Here is a 25,221-nt window from a genome sequence, read left to right as displayed (position 1 = left end):
CTTATATATACATATATATATATATACACATAGTATAAATTCTTAAAAAAAGTCAAAAGTAATTTGAATATTTCTAACAATTTAAAACAAACAATATTGTGTTGAAAAATATTATATTTTATTGTGAGACAATCTTTATTGTAAATGTAACATTATTGATTTTTCAAAATAAAAGTCCTACTAGACTTTTTAAATAAATATGTAGTTATATAAAAAATATTGTGATTTGATGCATAGTGCCTTGTGAACATGTAAAAAAATTCCTTTACTTTAGAAGTAAATAATATATAGAAATAATATTTAAAAATTAGCAGCTGCATTGAAGTTTCTTTAGATAAACCTGCACTTTTGCACTAACAATATATGTACACAAAAGTCAACTACTCATACATTTAATATATAAAAATATAAAGTAAAATGATAACATTGATAACAATTTATATACCATTTATTCTCTTTTTATTTTATCATACATTTGGCATAAAGATTTAGTATCTTTTAAAATATAAAAAGGGCTACAAGCCTAGCTGAATGTTCGTTGCTATAATAATTCAATTTAATATTTATAAAATTAATAATAAGACAAAACATTTTCGACCCATTATTGGGTCATTCTTAATGTGACAAACATTACAGTGTATATAGGTGTTTTCAACATTTGTAGATATTTATATTCGCCTGCTACATTTTCTTTTTGATTACTATTGTGCTGATTACGTGAGTGTAATTTCTATCAGTAATAATAGAGAGAAATGTTACAATTTTGAAGCCAGATATAATTAATTAAAAGTCTGTGTGATAATATCAATATCTAATAAAATGTAATATGGATATGAAAATCCGCAATTATTTTGTTAATAAAACCTCTTACGGAGCTTTTAAACTTTGGCTGTTATACTTAAGTATCACTTCTGTTGTTGGAATGAGAAACGAAAAGACGAAAAAGGAAGAAGAAATGTAATAGGAGGGGATATTAACGAATAGGGATATTATGACGGGGATAATGACTGAACTAACAGAATATATCTATCGGAAAGTGATTCTGATAGATTCCGTGTCATTCTGTTTATTTAATCCTTGTGTCTTTTCTTTAGAAAGACCATCTCAGATATTAGTATCTTGTCATATGATGGTTCTCTGTCCAATATTTTTATTTCCTTTCAGTTAAAATCATGATTTGATATTCAACAATTGGAAATTACTTACTTTTTAGTAATCTTTTATTTTCTTTTCTATCATTTTTTTTCTGAATTAAGTTTTTGTTTCTCTTTGAATATTAATGAATACAAAATTTAAACTTGTAGTATCATACTATTATACTTGTGGCATATAATATTTTTTTCCTAGGATTGCTTGCATATTACTATGCTGGAAATTGTACAGTCTGCTGGCTATGTTGCTGGCAGTGGATCTACTGGGCTTTCATGATACCGAATATTATTTTTTTTTTTTACATGATTTTTCATCTCTTGCAAATTCCTTAGTGTCCGCGCGAATGTAAACTTAGTACATAATTTTGAACTTAAATGCAAATGTAAATTCAAATGTTATTGTCAATTTTTTTGTTAAATAATGTGCTTGTTTATGAGTTTATGTGATATGTGGTATATTAGGTTCCTTTGTTTCTTTGTTGTCGATGTAATGTTTTATTACAATCTAATTACTGATTGGATTTATAATAGCAGTTTTGCTGATACATTGTCATATGTATATGCATTGTAATAAAGAATAAAATGAAATTTTATGTTGGCTCATTTTAAGTATCAATCAAGGCTGCGTTCCATCAATATTGAAGATCTGTGAGACATGTAACGTAAAACTATAGGTTTTGCAGTACTGACAGTGAATATTGAAATGTAATATATTGACAGAAATATTGGATGTTTTTCTAAAAACGTTTTTGTACACTTCTTTTGAGCTATTTTGTAAGAAAAAAAATACTTACCACTAAAACTTCACGAAAAAGTAGAAAATAGATTCCGGCCAGAACGTAGCTACAATATAAATCTTTGCACAGCAATTGCAGAAAAATTATTTTGTTTTGATCAACAATAATTGCCCAATTCCAAAAAATTTGCTAATTAAAATCGTAAACTATAAGAGCTGTCCATTCTTCGGTCAAATGCAAATTGTTAAGTAATTTTACAGTATTTAAGTCTTGTGTATTCTAAGACAAACTAATCCAGAACCAAATTATAATTTATACAACCATGTAAGAGATAATAGATTCGAATATTTAGAAGTCTAAAACAGAGTTCTAGATATTAATTTATTATTAATATTAATATTTTATAGAGTATATAATAATAGTTAAGATAAAAGATTAATATTTTGCTGGAATTCTCACACACGCGTAACAATTTATAAGTTCTTTATATTCCAACTGACAATGACCGATAATCAAGACTCAAGACTAATATGGCTACACCCTATAGTCTAATTTACATCGTTAGGCTAAGGGTATATCCACACAAATTTACATAGCGCATAAGCGTATGCATAAAAAAATTATTCAATCGTTTATCTTATAAAAACGCACGTAAAACGCACGTTATTGAATAATTTTTTTTATGCATACGTTTATGCGGCTATGCAAGTTTATGTGGATATACCCTAAAGTGGGGAGCACAGATTGTTGCATAACGCATAACACATGAGGCATAAAAAATTGAACCAATCAGAGTTCTTTATTTTATGAAAAGAAAGGAAACAAGTAACTTCGATTGGTAGAATTTTTCTTATAGCTCTCGCACACAAAACGCAGCAACGCTTGCTACGCGGCGGAAGTTGGCACACTAGCCAATCAACGTTTCGCTTGCTCGGAAATAATAGATATATAATTTCATTTCTAGAAGTTTTGTATGTGAGACCGACTTAAGAATATAGAATTGGTTAGTGTGATAACTTCCGCTGCGCGGTAAGCGTTCCCGCGTTCTGTATGCGGCAATGCTATTATGCATAACACATAACACATAACACATAATACATAAGAAAAATATATCAATCAACGTTTCTTTCCTTTCCATAAAATAGAAGTTATACTTCTCGTTTTATGGCCATTTTACAATACGCCATTAGTCATAAATCAGAAGTTCAAAGTTGGAAATTGACCACTTTGATTGATCAATTTTCAGTTTCTAATTTCTGATTTATGACTAATGGCTTATTGTCGAATGCGTGTTAAACGGAGAGCACAGATTCTTGCATAATGCATAACACGTAATGCATAAAGGTGCAAACCCATGTAATGGAATAGCAGAACGAGTGCAGAACCAATCACGAGCGTTACGCGGTTTCGAATCCCTCCATCTCCATGGAGCGCAATGAGGGAAAGCGGAATCAACAGCAAGTCCATAAATGACGTTTAAATATTGTACTTGTCACTTATTTTTTATTATCATGTATCTAAGTACAGAATTAAATGCATTTCTCATTAAAAATAATAATTAAAGATTAAAATTTATGAAATTAGTCTTAATGTGATTGTAACCATTATGAAATAACAATTTATGATTAGTTGTGCAAAGTCTGCGCTCATTATGCTATATGGGTATTAGAAGTTCATGTTTCAGTGTAAAAATATTGGCGGAATACTAACGTGGTAAGTACAAAGATAAATTATTAGGTAATTATACAGAAGACGCTTTTCATCTTCAACTTCAATGAAATTATTCGACACAGTATTATGTGACCGCAACGTATGCTCGCATCGCAGTGTTTCGTGGCTGATAGATTTTCTAATCTAAATAGTCGACTTTAACGATTAAATCTCACTTCGCGGAATTAGGCACAACATAGACACAACTGCCAGATTCTTTCGTGTTATGCAAACACGCGTCGAATGAGCATAATTTCATTGAAATTTAAGGTAAGGAGTGTTTAAGGTAAGGAGTTGAATTGCTCTCGTTCTACGTTCCGCTAATCCGCTGTATGGCTTTGCACCCTAAGAAAATAAATCAATTAAAGTCTTGCGTTTCCTTCCTTTTCATGAAATAAAGAACTCTGATTGTTTGAATTTTTTATGCTTTATGTGTTATGATTCCGGCACACTAGTGTACAGTTTTACCGATATTCTCATTCTAAAGGTATACTGTCATTGGATATCGCGTGTCGGGTGCGACGAATATCGCGCCGGAACACAAGACAGATTAGAAAGAGACACTGTCTCTTCTGCACTTATCCCTTCCGGCAACCAACCAACAAAGTGATATTGTTCACGCCATTGTAAATATCGGTTCACTGATTGGTTACTGCTCTGCTACTTGACGCTTGCTGCGCCAGTATGAATTAGGCATTAGACATTTTTCCACCATGGTCGAGCGTCGGCATGAAAAGGCACCTTTACTATTTTATTATTTCACCTTTCGATTTCTTTTTTTGTGTCCATGTGAGAGCACCTTTATGAGGAGAAATTTTAACCTAAACACAGTTTCGATTGTTTCGATTCTTTGCATGTTACTGAGTGCGTCTCGTTCTATAAGAATTTCTTAACTATTTTTTATCAAAATATTAAAATATCTGTAGAAGAGTTATTCAAAATTGTTTCAGATTAATTGTAATACCGAAATCACGTGTACCATGATTACGGCAACCTGGAGATTACTGTCTCCTATTAATAGGAAACAGTTTAATCCGCTAAATTTCTTTTGCACTAGGTAAAGAATATTATTTTATTTTTCTACTATTGGTAATTTAAATCTGAATAATAGTTTTTAAATGTTTATAAAACAACATGTAATATGAAATGAGACCAAGCATTTCGGAAGCGTCAACATTATTACTGCAATTTACCATTATATGGAGATTATCACTTAATTTTTCTTTCTCTGTTGACACAATTATTCTCTAATACAATTTAATTAATATGGATAAAAGAATAGGTTAAAACAACAACTAAAATATTTGTATAACAATATATATTTTTTATCTCTAAAGTTATGGATATAAATTAATTAATTAAAATGTAAAAAATTAATATTGAAAAAAATTAAATTTTGTTATCAGGGAATTTGTTTCTGCACAAGACTTTACTACACTTAAATCAAAACAGAATATAGAAAAAGATTCTATACCACCAAAGCCAAAGAAACCACCAAACGCATATCTCTTATATTACTCCTCTATAAAGAACAAATTGCTAAAAGAATATCCTCATTGCAAACAAAAAGAACTTGTGAAAATAGCATCAGAGAAATGGGCACAACTTGACTCAACAATAAAGCAAAATTTGCAGATGCAATTTCATGAACAATATTCTATATATAAACAGAAATTAATAGATTATGAAAATTCTTTAACTAATGAACAGAAGAAGAAACTAAAATTATTGAAAAAAGAACATACTTCGGAGCAGAATAAAATTAAACAAGTATTGACATTGATTATTTTACATATATTGTATATATATTAAAATTTCTAAATAATAACTATAATTCTTTGGTTTTTTTTATAGAAATTTATGGAACTTGGAATGCCAAAACGGCCAGCATCTGCCTTCGTATTATTCATGCAAAATAAAAAGGATACCAAAAAATCATATGAATTACAAAAAGTAAGTTAACTATGCAATTTCTTAGGTTTGGGTGTACCTTATTTTAATATAAGTTACTTAGAAACATTTTCCTTTTTGCATAGTTTTGTTTTGTATATAAAAATATGAATCTAATAAGATATTCAAAATTTTTAAGAGTTTTTTAGGATTTTTGCTTAAATGCTTTTTTATTAAAGTTTGCTATTACTATTAAGTTTTTATTAACAAATTTTTTTTATATTTCTAGGATTGGATAAGTAATTTAGCTAATGAATGGAAAAATATGACGACAGTAGATAGAAATAAATATAATGCAGAAGCAAATGATTTAGCAAAAAAATATAAGATTGAAATGCAAAAATGGAAAGAAGAAATGATTCAAGCAGGTCATTATAATATTGTAAAATCCAATGTTAAACATAAACTTCAGACAGATAAACATGAAAAATAGGATTCAGAGTGCCCCAACCAATGTAGTATACCTATTGTTGAATCCATTGCTGCAAATTTCTCCACTGTTAGAATTGAAAATAAAGAGAATATTAAAATAGGTTGGGGCACTAGTACTATACATTGTACATTTGGAAAAGATCCTGATAATGACAGTGGTAATAAGAAAATTGTATTAACTTGACAAATTATATTTATACATATACAGTGGTAATAAGAAAATCGTATTAACTTGAACAAATTATATTTATCAGTTTGTAAAATTATAAAACATTCATATCTAGATCAACGACATGATTCTACAAAGGACATGGCACTTTATGAAAATAAAAATATTTCACAAACTACAGTGGAATGTCCAAGAAAAATGGCAGTGGATATATCGATAAACGAAGTCAAAGAGTCAGTTGATCAACCTCAAAATACACATATATATACACAGATATATACATATTTTGTCTCAATATGGAAAAGAGGTTTAATAGTTCTAAAAGAGACTAGTGAAAACTGGAAGACGGTAAGAGAATACACGTTTATTGGTACAGTTGGTATTCTAATATCAATATTTTGCGTTTTAAATCTTATGTATAAATAAATATCGTTTGTGTATACCGAAACCTATTGATAATTTGTATTTTATTTTTATACATTATGCACTTTATAATATGTAATAAATAGGATATAGTTTATTTCTGTAATAAATTTATGTAACCCGTTACATTTTTGTGTAAAATATTCCTATTATGTTTAATTAATTATCCTTATTTGCACATAATATATAGAAATTAACATCCTAAATATATCGGTATCAATTTTGTTTCATTTTTTAAATGTATATACTAACATCTTGTCTTTCTTTCTTCTTTTTTTATAGAAATTATACTAACCCAAATGAGATGACTATTATGATGATGACAGCAGCAGACGTGTACAATAATTTATGCTATCTCAACATTATACATACATACATTCATTATACATTTGCAGTTGATATTATAATGATATATACATTTATTATATATTTGCATTTGATATATTAATTATATTTATATTCAATATTATACATACATATATTTACATTATTAAAGGCTGATTGTTCTATCTTCAAATAAATTATATGATAATTTACCTATTAGATAAACAAAAGAGTAAAAGAGTAAGAGCATAAGAGAGTAAGAGAAGATGACAATGAGCTGAAATTTATTGAAAGGTGGAACAACCCAGCCTAAGGAAATTTATATCATTATTTTTTTAAGAATTGTGAAATTTATCTTGAAATTATATGCATTATTTTTTATCTTCCTATTTTTTATATGCGTGTGAATAACAATGTTATATGTTTATGAATTATAAATACTTAATGTTTCAATCCAAATAGTAACAAAAAACTAATATACTTTTATATATATATATATTTGGTTTTTTTTTTTCAGTTTAAATAATATTCTTGTCAAAGTTCATCAATCCACATTATAGTCCTAATTTGACAGAAATGCGCAAACTTATTTTGGATTTCTTCTTCAATCTTCATTTATAAAATGGCATAATATAATAATAAAAATATGGCGTGCCGCCTATGCGTAACCATTATGTCTCTAATCCATTATCTCTCTATTCTATATTAAGAAAAGACAAATGTATAGAATAAGAAAATTCGTTAGAAGAGAAACTACTTTAACTTATAATTTTTTATTCTTTTTTTTTATCAAAACTGAAGTGGTTTTCATATATTAAAATTAACTTTTTATTTTTAATTTTGTATATTTTTTGTAATTTCTTATTCTTAATGAAAAGAAGATCTAGAAAACGAATCTTAAAGAAAAGGAGATTGACATCTAGAAAACGAGTCGGCAATATAGTTGCACTTTCTTATATTATCAAACATTCGTTCTTGTATTCTTCCTTTTAACAACTCAAAAATCTAATATCACTACTCCCTGTATCGATTCTTTACTGTTTCTTCAATTAATTGAAATCAGAAAAAAATTATTCTAGAATTTTTTGCGACAAAATTTCTAATTATAAATCATTCTTAATTCAATTTTTTTAATTTCCATATGTCAAAAAATTAATATCTATCCATATTAAGAATCCAGACATTATTCGATAATTTAATTGCTAATTAAATCAATTGAAATTTAATCGAAATCGCTCTAATATCTGTTTATTTTTTTCAACTTCTTTTATGTTTTCAAGAAGTACATACATACATGCACTGACATTGGTTAAAAAAAGTTAAATACATTATATTATCTGTTGCTAAAAAATTAGAAATTATAATATTTATTTTATAAATACAATCTGTGTACAAGCATCTCTTGAATAACAAAAGATGTTGGTTGTACTTTTTGCACTTATCATCTTCGTTTTTCTCTTTTTTCAACACCCAAATATATATTTATCTCATTTTAAATACAAAAATTCTGGGAAATTTCAAGTAACGCGAATAGATTTACAAGTCTAAAGAACAAAATCTCATCTAGAATATTTGGAAATCACTGGAATACACACTTCAAATGGGAGTTTAGTCATGAGAATTAGTCTTGTTTACAAATCACGCAATTAAAAAATAATAAAGTAAATAGGTCTATTTAGCTTAACCTCTAATTATCTTTTTAATCCTGGAAATATCCGTTACACCAATAGAAAAAAATCTGCTTTCAAGAAGAAGAATAGTGAAATCGTGAAAGCACGTTTTTTCCATGTCATTGTGTCATATACAATCAGAAATTTATGTCACTTAATTTTCTTCGGCTATTTCCTTCTTAAATAACGTGCAGTTTGAACGTGCATGTTACAAAAGGGCTCACGTGGATTCGTGTATTAAATTATCATATTCAATTTCAATTGTGCGAAATACGACGATGGCTGAAATCAACGCCAGGAGAGAAGCGAGAAAACGACGAATATTAGAAAATTCGGAAAGTCGTCTACGCAGAATTACAGGGAGAGTTAATCCGATCGAAATCAAAGGTAAACATAACCAATAAGTTTCAGCTTGGTATTAGAAATCGAACAAAATTTGTGTAATCTATTTCTGTTATCAATCAGCATTAAATTATATGTAATAAATATATCTAACTCTACTTGATTTTTGTTCTTAATTTGCCATCATCATACATATTTTGTTGATAAATTTTTCTATGTTTCTGTTAGCATTCTGTCTATTACCAAGTTGTAGAAAAAGATAAACATGTAATTCTGAGTATATTTAGTAGTACTTTTTTAATATATAATAGATATAGATAAATTGATTTGAACAGATACAGTTTAAGAATATTTTGCAGATAATGATCCACAAATGGAAAGCAACAATCTTAAAGCAGAATCTGATTTTGGAGAGGACATTATCAGAAATGGTATATGCAATATCAATAGCAACACAAAATTGCAAAATTGCACAAGATTTGATAACAGATATGAAAGTTTTTTAAATGACAGTAATAAGAATATGCATTCATCAGAACAAGCATCTAAATCAGAATTTATGTTATATACATTATTATTCAATCATATCAGTTTTATCTTGCTAGCTGGAATTGTTAATATTTTGTTAGTGCTGAAACTCGACTATTTATTTGGACAGGTATACAACAATATATATATTTGTGTACAATCTTATCTTATATTTCATTGAAATACTCATGTTAATAACTTATATATGTTGTTCATATATTCACAGGCAGTTATTATACCTTACTTATTATTGATGATGGGACGTTTATACAGCTGTACAACATTATACGAAGCACAAGACAACAGTTTATTAGTCATTGCTTTGATGTTGTGCAATGTTAAACCTAGATTAATTTATATATTTAAAGTATCATTCGCATTATTCACCGTAATACTTAATGATTTTTGCTTATATATGTTTAGTTTTGTATTGATGCGCTATATTATTATTCTCTATTATTACTATAATACTGCAGTACCAACAAATGCATAATTACTCATGATAATGGAGTAAATAAAGATAAAATGGGATTTTATCGTTGGAAATTTTGTACAATGTTGAAAAGGTGGAAGGTTGTTCATTTATATTCTTCAGAAGAATATAAATTAATATATTATTTTTAAAAATCAGCAGCTGTATCATATTTTTTACGTTTTCAGCATTATGTTGTGATTTTAACTGAATAAGCGTACAGGTATTGTATAAAAGGCACATTAATTTTTCTAGAAAATAGTTATAATAAATATATGTAATTATAATAATTTTAAAATAGATTTTGTACATAGATGTAATGACTGTTTGTAATTTATATTTATATGACGTTGTAAATTCACAACGTTAAGATTTGTTCTTTTCTACGGTTACTAAAGCTGTCCAAGTGCTTGATGAATTATCAGGTGCTTATTATTTCCCAACACTTTGATAGAATTAATATAACAAAGTGCAATCAATTACTGTTAAGAAATGCGTAATCAATATTTTCTCTCTATTTTATGATAATATGTAAATATAAAAAAAATTAGTAAAAACTTAAACCTTATCTTACAATTTTATTATACAATCCTAATCTAAAAGCAGATTAAAAAAATACTAGTATATCTTTAAAAACCAATAGTACAAGCAAGATATACAAATATATATAATAATTTCTTAATTTGTGATTGAAATAAAAAAAAAATCGCTTTTTAGACATACTCGTATGTACATACGGTATTGTACTTTTGTTCTTTTTGAGGAAATTTCTACTGTAAAGGAGAATTAAAAATTTGGCGCGAGATATGATCATATTCATTGATTGGTCAAAAAATTTCTAACCTAGAGATAGCATCGATAGTATCGAGGTTAGAGATATTTTATCAGTTTACAATGCACATATATATCAATTTTGATTTGTTATCTCTACCATTGATCGATTCCATCAGATTGATGGAAGGCAATAAAAGATTTTTTTAATTTGTTCTTGATTACATAACAGTAATACGCAACCTGCAGCCTTGTGAATTTTTTGCGGTCCGTCGTGACGGCTTAAAATAAAAAATATATTTTGAATTTTCTATTTCATGCAAACGAAATAAACATGTTACTCGCAAGATTTTATCTATATTTCTGAAAATGATTCTCTAAAAATAATTTTTAAAAAAGGTTGCGCACTACTGATATAATGTATTCTCAATTTCTGATGCAATAGCAAGAATTATTCGTCAATCGCTATTCATTAGCACATCGATGCATGCGTAAGATCATCGCGAGATTATCAAACGTTAACTAAAATGATACGTAAGGGTGCATGCCAAATAGCCAGCTCAATTCATTCAAGTCCTCTTGCAGAGGTGCACGACGTTCCAATGGACATAATTGTCAGACCTTTCCCTGCCGATGTGAACGAGGAAAAGGTCCAAAGTTTAATGAATGCGTTGAAAAATATCGAAACTGAGGACACAGTACCACCCATCGACATTTTGTGGATCAAAGGAAGCAAAGGTAAAGCTGTTAAAGTGTAGCGGCGTGAAAAGTAGTTTTTACCATCACGGTTTTTACATTTTCACTAATTTATGAATTATAATTGTGCCAATTTTGTAATTTATAAACAAACGAGATCAAACCACTGTGAAGTTTCTAGGAGAAATAATTAAATTTATTGATTATATTTATAGGTGGTGACTATTATTATTCTTTTGGTGGTTGCCATCGTTATACCGCCCATCAACGACTAGGTAAAGCGTCTATTAAAGCCAAAATAATTCAATCAACTTTAACAGATTTACGATGTTATCTGGGAAATTCTACTCCAGACTTGAAGTGAATTGCATGTATATACATATATTTTTTACTATTATACACATATATATTGTATAACATAATTTTTGAAGAAAAATAATATATATATTTAATATATGTATATGTAATAATATATATGTTTAATATATGTGGTTAATTTATTTTATAGTAACATTGCTGATATATACACTATACATACACACAATTAGAACGAAGGTAGAAATAGAGAAAATTAATTGTTTGGTCTCTACTTGCAAAAATTAAAATAAAATTTGAGAGTTTAAAATTGATTAATTTTTTTATAATAGATAAACAATATGTGCTATCAATAATAATATATGTACTTTCAAAGAAAAAAAAATCAAAGTTCAAAATTTATTATTTAATGATAGAGATTTTCATTGCTTAATTATATCTGATAATAAATAGAAAATGTACAATATATTATTTTCTATAATTATCATTTAAAAATATATAATAAAAATTAACCTGGATTCTACAATTTTAGTTATTATTTTATGATTTCAAAACAATAATTAATACAGTGCGCTATAGCATTTAATTTTGCGATAATTATATTCAATAACTTTGAATATTTGTTAAAATTTGACAAATATCTGAACATCATTAAATATTTGTAATGAAATGTTTATAATATTTAGCAAAAGCATACTTTTTTAAATTAATTATACTGATTTGCATTTAAATTTATTTTATACTTGCAAAATAATACCAAATAAATTGATGAATCATAAATCATAAATTTTTTGTGCAGTTTTTAAAATTTTACTATTATTTTGATGTAGATGACTATTATATGAAATGTTATATCACAGATAAAAAAATATAAAACAGAAACTTATAAAAATTTGGAATAATATAGTAGTAGGATATCAAATTCTCACATTATATCATAAATATAGTGTAACTCTCACAGTGCATTATCAAATAAATATTAGATTTAAAAATAAAGTATGTATAACTTTTTCAGATATTTTCTATTTACCCACTTTTAGAAGAAATGTTATGAAATCTTTATCAAAATTTAAATATACAATAAAATATACATTTGTATCGATAAAGATTTCATAACATTTCTTCCAAAAATGATAAATAGGAAAAGTTTGAAAAAGGTAATGATGAAGAAAATATAAATAATTACGATTCAATATATAATTATATATTACTATATATGTATATAACTAGAGTATAATATAATTATATTATTGCATAAACAAGTATATTATCTTTATATCGCATAGTTAATCCTTTATGTTTTTCATATTAAGACTAGGAACATACTTATATGCGCGTATTTCTTATTACACAAAATGTCAAAATTTCTAATTTTTTTATTTATGTGATCATTACATAAAGTGTTTTCTATACCGATGTTTTCTATTAGCTTCTTTCAAAAAGTACGGTTTGTAATTTCTAGTGATATTATCTGCAGATGGATTGTCTATATCCTCAACAGAATGAGATTGATTCGATTGACTCATAGGTTTACTGTTTCGTAAATGGACAGGTATAATGGATTGTTGTAAATGTAGCAGTTGCGTATTAGTTACCTCGCAATCAATCTGCATCATTGTTATATGATTAGGTGGCGTTGAAAATGTACCTGGAAGAAAAACGTTTTTATAATATTATGTGTCATTATATATCGTTACATTAAATTCATTTTTTATTTGAACATAGATGTTGGTAGATGTTGGTTCATATAATATTATTTACCGTTTATAGACACAGCAGGTAGAACTAAAGACATTTTAGGTCTAGCTGTATTATTCTTCCGGGAAGCTGGCAATAATAAATGTTCACCACTAAACCAGACAACATAAAATGTATCATCTTTTCTTCCTAAAGCTTCAAATAAAGAAGCATGTTCGCTCAATATTGGAGAAAAGATCTCAATTGCATTATTATCTGAATATTGATTAACGGCAGGAATGTCGATCATTTTATGCATAGTTTTTATTTTCCTATCTCGTGATAAGTACAATTTCTTTCTAGTTTTTTCTTCTAATGGCGATCTCGACAACGATACATTTAACGAATCTGTCTGAAATTTCGTTTTTCTTAGAGCAGTCTGATTATCTTGATCAGATTCACCAACGATCCAACGTCTTAATTCGCTGTCTAAACGTATGGACTCACTCTGATTAATATACATTGGACATATCGGTTGATGTGTCGGTATACTTTTATTAAAACTTTCTTCAATTCGATCTTCCATATTGTTATCGGTTTCATCTACCGTCCAGAACAATCTTCTGTTATGTTTATCCTTTGCTATAGATACTGATAAACTATCAGATTCAGTTTTAAAATGTACATTTTGTGAAAGTGTTCCCCTTAAAAAATAAAAAGATAATTTTTGTGTCGTATAAAATGTAATTTTTATAAAATATACAATGCAAATAGTCTGTTTAAGAAATCTCAAAATATCTTCACTGATTTTTAAGAAAATTTCGAATCTTAAAAAAAACTTTGACATTATACCTTCTTTTTATATCATGTTAAAACTAATAAAAGCTAAAAATTAAATTATAAAGCAACTCTTTAGAAACAATTTTCTTTCTTGTATTGTATTCACACATGTACCAAAAAATAAAATACTTAACATATTCAGATTTTATTTTATGAAGATACATGTATAAATTATTAATATTAAAATTAAATTACACTCTCTTTTTATTAAATCACATGTGTAATGTATAAGTAGAAAAATGCACTGTAATGTTACGCTTACCTAAAGCCGTCAACGTTGAACGATACCATGAAAATTATACCGAAAAGAATAACGGCACTTCCCTTTATTTTCTTTTTCAAGGGATTAAAATTGAAATTTTTATGCTTGTTATTATTTGTGATATTGTTTTCCATTTCTGACAGTCTCTGTTTTAAGATTGTATTTTCCTAAAAAAAATATATATAATATTGAAAAATAATTTATATTTTTTATTAAAAATTTATAATGTATATATGTACATATAAAGCATAGATTGTTTACCGATTTTAATTGTCTATTCTCTTCCTTCAACTCGGATACTTGTTTCTCCAAAGAAGATACATATTCTTTTTTCTTCTTTCGTGAGAGGCAAGCGGATTCCCTATTTTTTATCATTCTTTGTTGTCTTTTTAATGCCTTTAATTTATATTCTTGATTATTTTTTGGCAAATTCACGAGATCAATCGCTTCATTTTGTACAATTAACGAATTGGAGTTTACTTTATTCTGCATTACTTGAAGTGGTGTATAACTTATGGTTTTGTTTGAAACAACAATATTGTTACTTTTCACAGATCCATTATTTAAAATAGTAGAAGTATCTATTGATTCCGTAGTATTCGTTGGACAAATATTTGATTTGATAGTATTAATTATTTTTACATTCTGTGGTAATTGAAATGTAGCAGTTTCCGTTTTATCAGTTGAGTTGATATTCAATGAATTTTGTTTATTTGCTGGTAATATCCGAAGTTTTGAGGGATACAATATTTGCTGTGAATTTGCATTCTGTGCAAATGTACCAAAGTCTTGGAGAAAAATAGTATTTTGAGGCTCGCCTGTAGATATTAAAAATATTCTAGACATATGTATATATATGCGTGTGTGTGTGTGTGTGTGTGTGTGTGTGTAAAATTATATATTATATATTATATATAAAAAATATTTTTCTGATTACTTTTTGTTCATAGAGAACAGATTATTGTTCAAATTTAATTACAGTGAATTTTTATATCTTAACTTTTTAGTTTGTTATTTTTGTAAACTTTATAACTTACTCTTACATGCTCTTTCTATTATTATTAATTTATAGAGAGTAACAAATATTTTGAGTACACTACAAGTTTGAATAATGACTATGAAAATAATTTGTCCACAATAATAAAAGCTATTTTTTTTAGACAAAATAAAACACACTAAGATGAGAATTTTCAATAGTTCTAATGTTTAATGATATCACATGTATTCAAATTTAGTAGTTTCTAGATAATATACTTTTTTTGTTGCAAACACATTTGCAGATTATCTTATATAAAGATGATGTAATATTTTTACCATATTTTATATTTTGTGCAATATTTATAGGTTGGATATGAGCATGCTTCGCAAAATCCGCTTTTGCGAGTATATATTTTGGAGGCTCTGTGTCTTCTTTACTAACAGGCATGAATTTAATTTGTTGCATTACACTTGATGAATTTAAAGGTGATTGAGGTGATTGTGATAATGGAGACGTGCATTGCGGAGAAGAAATTATTGGTGTCTCTAAAGTAAACTAAAAGAAAAAATTCAGTTATTAAATATGCATTAAACTTTTACATTTTTTGTCAACATTATATATCCTATGGAACATACTTCTGCTTTTATATCTTGCATTGTACAATTAGATACTTCTTGCATTGAACATTTCACTTGCTTATTTGAATCATTAGATTCTGAATGGTTAAGGCTACTGGGTGATAATGGAAATTGTACAGTTGGACTTTCAGGTTCAAATTTAATTTCATTTCTTGTCTCGTTTATTTCCTCCAATCCTATAAAAATTTCAGGTAAATAATTATTTCTAAAAGATAATATTTTATGTATATATATGTATCTATGTACGTATATATACATATATATATATATATATATACATAGAAAATACACACACACACACACACACACACACACACACACACACACACACATATATATATGAAATATACCCGAGTTATTTTGTGTCTGATTAAAGTCAATCTCTTTAAAGGGGGTCCATAAGTCAAAAATATTTTTCACTCCTTCATTTGTAGTTTTATCATAATCCAATATCATATCTCCTTCTGGCATAATAGGTATTCCTAATTCAGAACTCCATGATTGAAAAAGATCATCGGAAACAAATTGATTGCTTCCTTCTATAAAAAAATGTTCGGATAATTATAGAATATTTTTAATGCATAACGCTGTAAAGTCAGATATTCAATTTTATTTTACTTTCCTTACATACTATGCTATATTATTTATTTTACTCTTTATATGTAATACTATATTAATAGATTGTGAGATAGAAATAGACAACATACAAAATAAATAAGAAATTCTTTCATCTATGTGCAAACATTAAGTCAAATTATGACATTACTTATCTACTTTATTAGATTTTATACATATATATAATCAACATACAACATAATAAAAAAATATACATAATAATACTTAACCTAAAAATTCAAACTCTGGAAACATTTGTGTCTCAGATGTAATTCCACCGTTGTTTCGTTGTCCAAACTCTATACTCGGCATGTTTCCACTCAACAAAGCGTGCCTCGACGGTAAACGCGGAATTTTATATATTGAAACACTCAATGAAAAAATTCAAACTCAAATTAATGACACAGCGAGAGCTGAGTATGTTTATATTTGTATGTTTATATTTATGTATGTTTTATATCTGTGTGATGATATTTAACTGCTGTGGTGGCTATAAAGATGTTTTTCTATTCTAATATCTGACAGTTCCTAACAGTTTCTGAGAGCAGTTTCTGACAGCAATTAAAAACAGCAATTTTTTATATCTTTATTGTACCAAGCGCATCACGTCTCATATATCTCTTTTGTGAAATGAGAACTTAAGCCCCAGGCACAATGCGAAGGAATAGCGATAGCGATAGAAATAATATAATTTCAATCTATCAGAAATCAGATACACTGGAATATACAATTTCTGAGGATGAAATCACTGCGGAACAAGACTGGGTAGAGTCCCTACAACAAAATCTAGACAATACTGAAGCGATTGCTGATTGGTTCCATCATTGAAAGTCAATTGACGCTATCGTTAACTAGCGACAACCAATGGCAGGATAATTCTAGAAGAAAGCGCGATCTCTTATTGGCTATCATTAATCAACGATAGCGATAATTGTCAATAAAATGTTTAAAGAATTGTATGTGCCGCTTGCTTCTTTTCTCCTCTATTAAGCCGGTTCTACATTAGTTGCAAGCCGATTGCAAATTTGTTGCGACAGCCACTCTGAAGCTTGCATTTTGAAATCAACGCTTCATATTGGCTGTCGTAACAAACTTCAGCTTGCAAACGATCAACTTGCAACTAATGTAAAACCAGTTTAATTTTCTCGTCGGTGCTCCTACTCATTTCAACGCTCTACAAATGGTGACTTCCCATCTGGGTGCTTGCCGGATGTCATATTATCCTTGTTGTTTACCGAACGTTAAACAAGGATGACATCTGAGGAGCACCCGGGTGATATTTCTGAACGCAGTCTTTGGTTGCACGTGGAGTAAGAAGAAAGGGTATATTGAATTGGAAGTTACAAGTGTGCAGGTTGTAAATGAAGTTGTTAAGATTTGAGAAGTTGCAATTTGATGTTTGATATACAAATGAGTATAGGATAAAATTGCAGCGTTTCATTGAAAATCTGGATCGAAAACGATCTATAAGGATCAAATAATAGAAACCCATTGAAACCCATATAAAACGTATGTATAAAAGCAACATATCATTTTCATGCTTGTGCTTTTTTTTTATAAAAGAATGATAGCGCGAGTAGTTACGATTTCATTTTTAAAGCTACGAAAGTCTATACAGAATCTGACTAATAAAGATGCTTTTCTCATTACTTTTCGTGTTTCGTTAAATCCTATTGCGTTTTCTCCTTATAATGATTATAATTATTTATTTGCATAGGTTTTAAAAATGGTAAGACATAACAATCAATTACCAGATAATCTTCCACAATTGCAGAATCTTATTAAACGAGATCCGGAGTCTTACAAGGAAGAGGTAAATCTTATATATTTTTGTGTTTTATTTTTCTATATTAGATATATCCTTGTTTATATTTCTTATATTATTATATTATTATATTCTTATATCTTATAAATGTAAATGAAATATGAAATTCCCAAAAGAAATTGTGATTTATCTACTTTAACTCTCCAGTTTCCTATAAATCCAAGACATACGTGGGATGAGCTTTGGGATTATACACAGAATCTATCGAGTTTATATTATTAGTTGCATATTCTCACGTAGAGCAATGCTTTTATTTTTGTTTTATATTTTATTGTTCATTGTGGCATTGCTTTATTAATTGTATATAATTTTTTTATAATACATATATTTATATGAAATATTTGGTTATGTAATTTTATTTTGTTATATACCATATTGATAAAACATAAGTGATTGAAAACGTTATTATTTTCATACTTGCGCTCAGTTTTGACTTCTTTTTTATAAAGCTACAAAGATCTGCAGAACAAAGATGCTTTTTGTAATAAAGATACTTTCTTATTAGTTCTCATGTTTTGTTAGACTTTATTACATTTTCTCTTATAATGATCAGTTATTTCTTCATGGACTTTAAAAATAAGATAACTTACAATCCCTGTTCTAGTATATGTGTTACATAAAGAAAGAAAACCGTATGATTATTTCAAATGTTTAACATAATATGTTTAATTACAGTTTCTTCAGCAACATCTGCATTATAAGTCTATTCTAGAAATTTTCCGTCTGGAGCCTACACAATTTAACAAAAGTCTCGATGAACTAGTAACCTTCTTGGCTCAGGTTAGCACATACACATATGCTTAAATCATAGTAATAAAAATATATGCGATTTGGCTAAATTTAAGTATCATCTTAAGTCCATTATAAGAACGCTATAAGGAACATCCATTATAAGAACTAATTTATCAAAGCTAATTGTTTGTCTCTCAGATAAGTGTGACACAATCAACGATAAAAACTAAAAATTGATTGTACTCCAATTTTATTTTTTGAGTAATTTTAAGATTTAATCATGGAAAAATATTTAAAAAGGATAAGAAAAAATAACATTATATGCCGTGAAGAAATTGTATCACGGCTGTATTCTTTAATCGGCATAGCAGATGAACCGATGCCAGAGAGCATTTTCGTTTATGGACACATGGCTACTGGAAAGTCGTTAATTATACAAAGTTTGCTCAATTATTTAAAGTATAATGTTAGCTATATTAACTGTATAGAGCATTTAGGTAGTAAACACGTATATAATTACATCTTGGATGATTTAGTCACATCTATAAAAGAATCAAGTGATGACACACAATTGAAACATAACTGCGACAATATTATGGATTTTATAATTGCGCTTAAAAAGATTTCTTGCAATGATAAACGTCCGATTGTGTTAGTATTCGATAAATGTCATAAGATAAGGCATTTTGATGTGACTTTTTTGCCAGCGATCTTAAGACTCAGAGAGTTAGCCGATATTAATATATGTACGATTTTGATAAGCGAGATTGTTTGGGATAAATTCAATACCAAGATAGGCGCATTGAGGCCCGTAAAGATTTATTTTCCCCAATATACGAAGGACGAATTAGGACAATTGTTATTATTAGATAAGCCAATGAATTATGATACAGATTTTTATAAGAATTATTTGAATCTTTTTCTTTCTGTATTTTTCCGATTTTGTAGAGATTTAAACGAGCTTAGGCACATGGTTAAATTAAATTTTGCAAAATATGTAGAACCTATTGAAAGTAAGCGAATTGAGCCAGATAACGTTACTGCACTATGGAGGAACATCTCTGCTACTTTGAGATCTAATTTGGAAATTATTTATCTTAGAGTTTCTACGAGCGATTTTTTACAACCTGATTATCAAATGTCTCGAGAAATTGAGTCGACAACAAAACTAGCTTTAAGTTTTGAACTACCGTTTTACGCGAAGTACATGCTAATCGCGGCGTATTTAGCTTCGTATAATCCCATTAAGTATGACAAGCATATTTTTATGAAGCAAAGTAGTAAGAGAAAAAAAAAGATACGGTCAATTAAGAAAACGGGAAAAGATGCGGAAAAGAAATGTCGAGTATTTACTATCTCGAGAATGCTCGCAATCTTTTGCGCTATTCTCGATGAAAAAGTAGACATCAATGCTAATTTACTCGCTCAAATCTCTACCATGTGCCAGCTTGGTTTATTATCTATCGTCGGAGATAACATTACGCAGTTGGATGAAACAAAATTCAAGTGCTGTGCAAGTCACGACTTTATTATCGTTGTAGCTAAAACAGTTGGCTTTGAAATAAAGAATTACTTGAATATGGCTTAAACATACTTCATATAATTTTTATGTTCATCTTTAGTTATAGTTTTATGTATGTGTTTATTTCTAATAGTTTTGGTTAACATTTTATTATACGAAGAGTTCTTAAGTAATAAAGAAAAAAAAACTTACGTATATATATTTATGTTAGATATTTATGTAGAATAAGATTTTATTTTTATATATATGAAATATGTAATAATATGTAGTAATTTGTAATGTAATGAAATAAATTAAAACTATGAGAAATTTAATTTTGTGTGTAAATTGATATGATAATTTGATTTTCTTTTTATTAAAAGTTTTATAAACGCGTACGTTGTATTTATTTAAACATTTCTTATTTTTCAATGTTAATATTTAAATATTTAAATCAAAATATAGTTATCGATTGTGTGTGTACATAAATACATAAGTAATATACATAACAGTATTGTATAGATAATAATTCATTATAATTTATTGCACAATTATTATTCTTATAATTTTAAGAAATCATTCAAAATGGGCACTATACGTATTTGTATGCATATTATTACAGGTTGCTCATTGTTATCCAAATGATTTGAAAACATATCCTCAAGAAATTATCGATATATTACAAACTCATAACATCATACTAGACAATGAAATACGAATGGTAAGCATAATATACATGGAAATTAAATTATGCTATCAAATATGAATGCATACAAATTATTACTACATTATAATTATATTCTTTACAGACATTTTGTAAAGCGTTGATTCAACTACGCAACAAATCCCTCTTAGAACCTACTGCACTTCTCAGTTTATTTTTTGAACTTTTAAGATGTCAAGATAAAATCTTGAGACAATTCCTCCAAACACATGTTGTCACAGACATTAAAAATATTAATGCAAAGCATAAAAATGCCAAAGTTAATACAGTGTTACAAAATTTTATGTTCTCTATGTTAAAAGATCCTAATGTCAGAGCCGCGAAGATGTCTGTGGATATTATGATAGAATTGTACAATAAAAATGTTTGGAACGACGTCAAGACTGTTAATGTTATAGCAACAGGTTGCTTTTCGAAAATAACAAAAGTAATGGTTGCTAGTTTGAAATTTTTTTTGGGAACTCGTTCGGAAGAAAAAGAAAGTGATGACAGTGATTCAGATGATGAGCTAAATATGAAGGAAATTATGATGGCTAATAAAGTAAACAAAAAAACGAAGAAACGTCAGAAGCAATTAAAGAAAGCTAAACAATCATTCGTAGTAAGTTTAACATTACAAAATTTATCGTGATATTTATAAGAAATATAAACCATAACTTCTAATTTTAATGTATTTTTTTCAGAAAGCTAAAAAGAAGAAATCTAAAGCGCCGCAGTATAATTTTTCAGCATTGCATCTAATTCACGATCCACAAGATTTTGCTGAAAAATTATTCAAGCAGATAGAAAAAAATAATGATAGATTTGAAGTAAAACTTATGACTCTGGATGTTGTGTCTAGACTTATTGGCTTACACAGTTTATTTCTCTTGAACTTTTATCCGTATATACAAAGATTTCTTCAGCCTCATCAACGAGGTAAGATTAATAATATAACGTAGTTATTATAATTTTAATATTGTCTAATTGCTAAATATTTAAATTTTTTAATAAATATCTGTCTTTATTTAATATTTTAAGGTAAATATTACTGTTGATTTTCTTGATTGCTATACAATCTTTATCAATTTTTATCGGTTTTGAATCGTGCAAAAAATATGTAGTTTCTTTATTTGCGTAACTTTATTTAGATATTATTTTTGTTTTTGTTTTTTTTCAGAGGTTACGAAACTTTTACAATTTGTAGCTCAGGCTTCACATGAATTAGTACCACCTGATATGTTAGAACCCGTTTTGAAGACGTTGGCAAACAATTTCATAACGGAAAGAAATTCTGCGGATGTGATGGCTATCGGGTATGTAAATCCATTTTAATAATTTATTTGTTATGAATACGTATATTGTGTTGTTTATATCTCGCTATTTATTTATAATATATATTTCCAGTTTAAATACTGTACGCGAAATATGTACACGATGTCCATTGGCCATGAATGAGGATCTACTTGAGGATTTAACACGCTATAAGCATTATAAGGAACGTTCCGTTATGATGGCAGCGCATTCTTTAATTGGAACATTCAGGCGTATAATGCCTGATTTATTACGTAAAAAAGACAAAGGCCGTCCTACAGAAGCTAATGTTATGATAAAGTCTTCCAAATATGGTGAAATTCGAGCAAGCGAGTTTGTACCAGGAGCAGAAATTTTATACAATCAACCTGCTAAAAATACTGAAAAGACCAGTGATAGCGACGAAGAAGTAAGTGAAAACATTCAATTATTTTTCCAATTATTTATTTTTGATATAAGTTATATAAAAATCTATTCAAATATAGGACGATGACGAGTGGATTGATGTAAGTGAAAACAATGAGGAAATCAGCGACGAGGAAATCAGCGACGAGGAAATCAGCGACGAGGAAATCAGCGACGAGGAAATCAGCGACGAGGAAATCAGCGACGAGGAAATCAGCGACGAGGAAATCAGCGACGAGGAAATCAGCGACGAGGAAATCAGCGACGAGGAAATCAGCGACGAGGAAATCAGCGACGAGGAAATCAGCGACGAGGAAATCAGCGACGAGGAAATCAGCGACGAGGAAATCAGCGACGAGGAAATCAGTGAGGAGGAAATCAGCGACGAGGAAATCAGTGAGGAGGAAATCAGCGACAAGGAAATCGATGAGAACGAGTTGACTAGTGAATCGATGAAATCTTCCATTAGCGAAAATAAGGATGATAAAACTTTGACGTTATCACATAGTGGGAACAATAGTGCGCAGAGTACTTGTAAAGCGAATAGCGGAGAACAAAAAACAAGTAAAATTTTGCAAAAGAAAAACGCTTTAACAAAACAAGAAAAGAAGGCAGAAAAATTAGAGAAGAAAGCAAAATTTAAATCTGAAAAAAATGAAGAATTAATGGCTGAGAGAAAAACAAAGGCATCTGTGATATCTACAGAAAGATTACTCACGGATAAGGATTTCAGAAAAATTGATGTCGCATTAGCAAAGCAAGACGTAACATACATTAAACGTAGCGTTAAGAGAACGCACGATCAAATAGAGACAGATAAAGGTGGAGAATTGGTAAAACTTAGCGATATAGAAAATATATATAAGAAACGCAAGCATGATAAGGCTGCCCGACAGAAATCTGTTAAGGTACGTATAAAATATTAAGGATTATTTATACTGACTGTAATTTTTAAGAATTCACCAGTCACAGTCGAATGAAAGAGGAATAGTCGATTATGATTGATCAATTGTTATCAATTATGGCATAAGTTAACAGATTACGGCCAGTATAAATGATTCTTTTAATTTGATATATAAAAATAGAGCTCAGATCAGCATCATTAAATTTACAGAAGGGACAAGAAGAACGAGACAAATTCGGTTTTAAGGATCGGCGACAAAATCCATTATGCAGTACTACAAATCGTGAGAAGAGAAAAGGAAAAGCATTTTCAATGTTAAAGCAGAAATTAAGAACAAAAGTAAAGCGATCTTTTAGAGAGAAACAAATAGCTCTTAAAAATCATCTGATAAAGCAAAAAAGAATGAAATAATTAGTATTGTAATTAATTTTTACTCCACATTTTTCTTAATAACAGGCGTATAATGTACAAATATAATGTACAATAATGTACTTTTAAATATATTATATTCGGACTAAAAAGCTAAGATGGATTATGAGTGTGTACTTATAAGCACGTCAAAGCTTTTCTTTATATTTTTATTTGCCTTCTTTATATAAGTACTGAATCATACTTCTTTTCTATACTGTGTCAATTTTATTAAGATTACATCAACAATTGGTATGATATTTCGATATAAACGTAATTTCCAAAGTTTTACTCACGTTCGTCTCAGTTCGTCTCACGTTTATTTGTGAATAACAGAAGGATCATTATATTGATATTAATTTTTACTGTAGAGATAAATCAAGAGAAATTGTAATCAAATAAAAAATAAAACAGGATAAATTATAAAGAGATTGTTGAAGTAAATGTGAGATGTAAATAGAAATATATTGATACAAAGTAACAAAAGTGAGCGAAAATTATTTGTAACTTAGCGAATCGAGTCTGTTGTCTATAAACATTTATATTATGTCTATTAGATCTAGAATTCTTTATTGAATATCTTTTTATTTTATTTCATGCCATTTACATAAATTGTTACTCTCTCACTATAGAATGAGGAATGATATAAACATTCTCATACTGAATATACATGTATAGACTGTATGCTAATAGAATACATATATATATATAATATAATATAAAGTGAT

At 28.2% G+C, this 25,221-nt stretch overlaps 7 protein-coding genes across 9 annotated transcripts in view; 5 read left to right on the top strand and 2 right to left on the bottom strand.

The window, feature by feature from the left end:
- The window catches only part of LOC108753851 (serine/threonine-protein kinase fray2), a gene marked incomplete at its 3' end in the record, with an annotated part of 9,284 nt that extends 8,682 nt beyond the window's left edge, over positions 1 to 602 (bottom strand). The window contains exon 1 of the mRNA XM_018495785.1: positions 599 to 602. Within this exon, the coding sequence (XP_018351287.1) occupies positions 599 to 602 (4 nt within the window). The remainder of the gene's footprint in view (positions 1 to 598) is intronic.
- Positions 603 to 4,398: 3,796 nt separating this feature from the next.
- LOC108753868 (transcription factor A, mitochondrial) lies at positions 4,399 to 6,952 on the top strand. 2 transcript variants are annotated; one of them, XM_018495804.1, is made up of 7 exons: positions 4,399 to 4,462; positions 4,549 to 4,655; positions 5,005 to 5,368; positions 5,453 to 5,551; positions 5,778 to 6,138; positions 6,265 to 6,497; positions 6,855 to 6,952. In XM_018495804.1, the coding sequence occupies exons 2-5, from the start codon at positions 4,579 to 4,581 to the stop codon at positions 5,979 to 5,981; spliced, it is 744 nt and encodes a 247-aa protein (XP_018351306.1). In that variant the 5' UTR covers positions 4,399 to 4,462; positions 4,549 to 4,578; the 3' UTR covers positions 5,982 to 6,138; positions 6,265 to 6,497; positions 6,855 to 6,952. The 2 variants fall into 2 exon arrangements, with proteins under 2 accessions (XP_018351306.1, XP_018351305.1); XM_018495803.1 differs by lacking the exon at positions 4,399 to 4,462 and having other exon boundaries at positions 4,480 to 4,655.
- A 1,367-nt stretch (positions 6,953 to 8,319) lies between these two features.
- Positions 8,320 to 11,313, top strand: LOC108753864. Its single transcript, XM_018495800.1, has 4 exons — positions 8,320 to 8,953; positions 9,268 to 9,566; positions 9,663 to 10,131; positions 11,265 to 11,313. The coding sequence occupies exons 1-3, from the start codon at positions 8,845 to 8,847 to the stop codon at positions 9,927 to 9,929; spliced, it is 675 nt and encodes a 224-aa protein (XP_018351302.1). The 5' UTR covers positions 8,320 to 8,844; the 3' UTR covers positions 9,930 to 10,131; positions 11,265 to 11,313.
- Positions 11,177 to 11,766, top strand: LOC108753865 (sulfiredoxin-1). Its single transcript, XM_018495801.1, has 2 exons — positions 11,177 to 11,417; positions 11,591 to 11,766. The coding sequence occupies exons 1-2, from the start codon at positions 11,207 to 11,209 to the stop codon at positions 11,737 to 11,739; spliced, it is 360 nt and encodes a 119-aa protein (XP_018351303.1). The 5' UTR covers positions 11,177 to 11,206; the 3' UTR covers positions 11,740 to 11,766.
- A 1,262-nt stretch (positions 11,767 to 13,028) lies between these two features.
- Positions 13,029 to 17,013, bottom strand: LOC108753857 (cyclic AMP-dependent transcription factor ATF-6 alpha). Its single transcript, XM_018495791.1, has 8 exons — positions 16,932 to 17,013; positions 16,437 to 16,625; positions 16,084 to 16,262; positions 15,784 to 16,003; positions 14,731 to 15,287; positions 14,470 to 14,636; positions 13,452 to 14,071; positions 13,029 to 13,338 (listed from the first exon to the last, which is right to left on the bottom strand). The coding sequence occupies exons 1-8, from the start codon at positions 17,011 to 17,013 to the stop codon at positions 13,082 to 13,084; spliced, it is 2,271 nt and encodes a 756-aa protein (XP_018351293.1). The 3' UTR covers positions 13,029 to 13,081.
- An 856-nt stretch (positions 17,014 to 17,869) lies between these two features.
- Positions 17,870 to 24,538, top strand: LOC108753927 (protein SDA1 homolog). Of its 2 annotated transcripts, none has more exons than XM_018495924.1 (10): positions 17,870 to 18,210; positions 18,419 to 18,514; positions 19,202 to 19,306; positions 21,382 to 21,480; positions 21,569 to 22,084; positions 22,167 to 22,401; positions 22,643 to 22,778; positions 22,870 to 23,185; positions 23,262 to 24,089; positions 24,296 to 24,538. In XM_018495924.1, exons 2-10 carry the CDS (start codon positions 18,428 to 18,430, stop codon positions 24,494 to 24,496), a joined length of 2,523 nt encoding a protein of 840 aa, XP_018351426.1. In that variant the 5' UTR covers positions 17,870 to 18,210; positions 18,419 to 18,427; the 3' UTR covers positions 24,497 to 24,538. The 2 variants fall into 2 exon arrangements, with proteins under 2 accessions (XP_018351426.1, XP_018351427.1); XM_018495925.1 differs by lacking the exon at positions 17,870 to 18,210 and having other exon boundaries at positions 18,428 to 18,514; positions 23,262 to 23,570; positions 23,601 to 24,089.
- On the top strand, positions 19,315 to 20,850 carry LOC108753928 (origin recognition complex subunit 5). The gene has a single exon (XM_018495926.1). It carries the CDS (start codon positions 19,539 to 19,541, stop codon positions 20,844 to 20,846), a length of 1,308 nt encoding a protein of 435 aa, XP_018351428.1. The 5' UTR covers positions 19,315 to 19,538; the 3' UTR covers positions 20,847 to 20,850.
- Positions 24,539 to 25,221: the final 683 nt, after the last annotated feature.

This window comes from Trachymyrmex septentrionalis, unplaced genomic scaffold (genome assembly GCF_001594115.1).
Source record: "Trachymyrmex septentrionalis isolate Tsep2-gDNA-1 unplaced genomic scaffold, Tsep1.0 scaffold73, whole genome shotgun sequence".
Taxonomy (NCBI): Eukaryota; Metazoa; Arthropoda; class Insecta; order Hymenoptera; family Formicidae; genus Trachymyrmex; species Trachymyrmex septentrionalis.
This window is presented reverse-complemented; position numbering and strand designations above follow the sequence as displayed.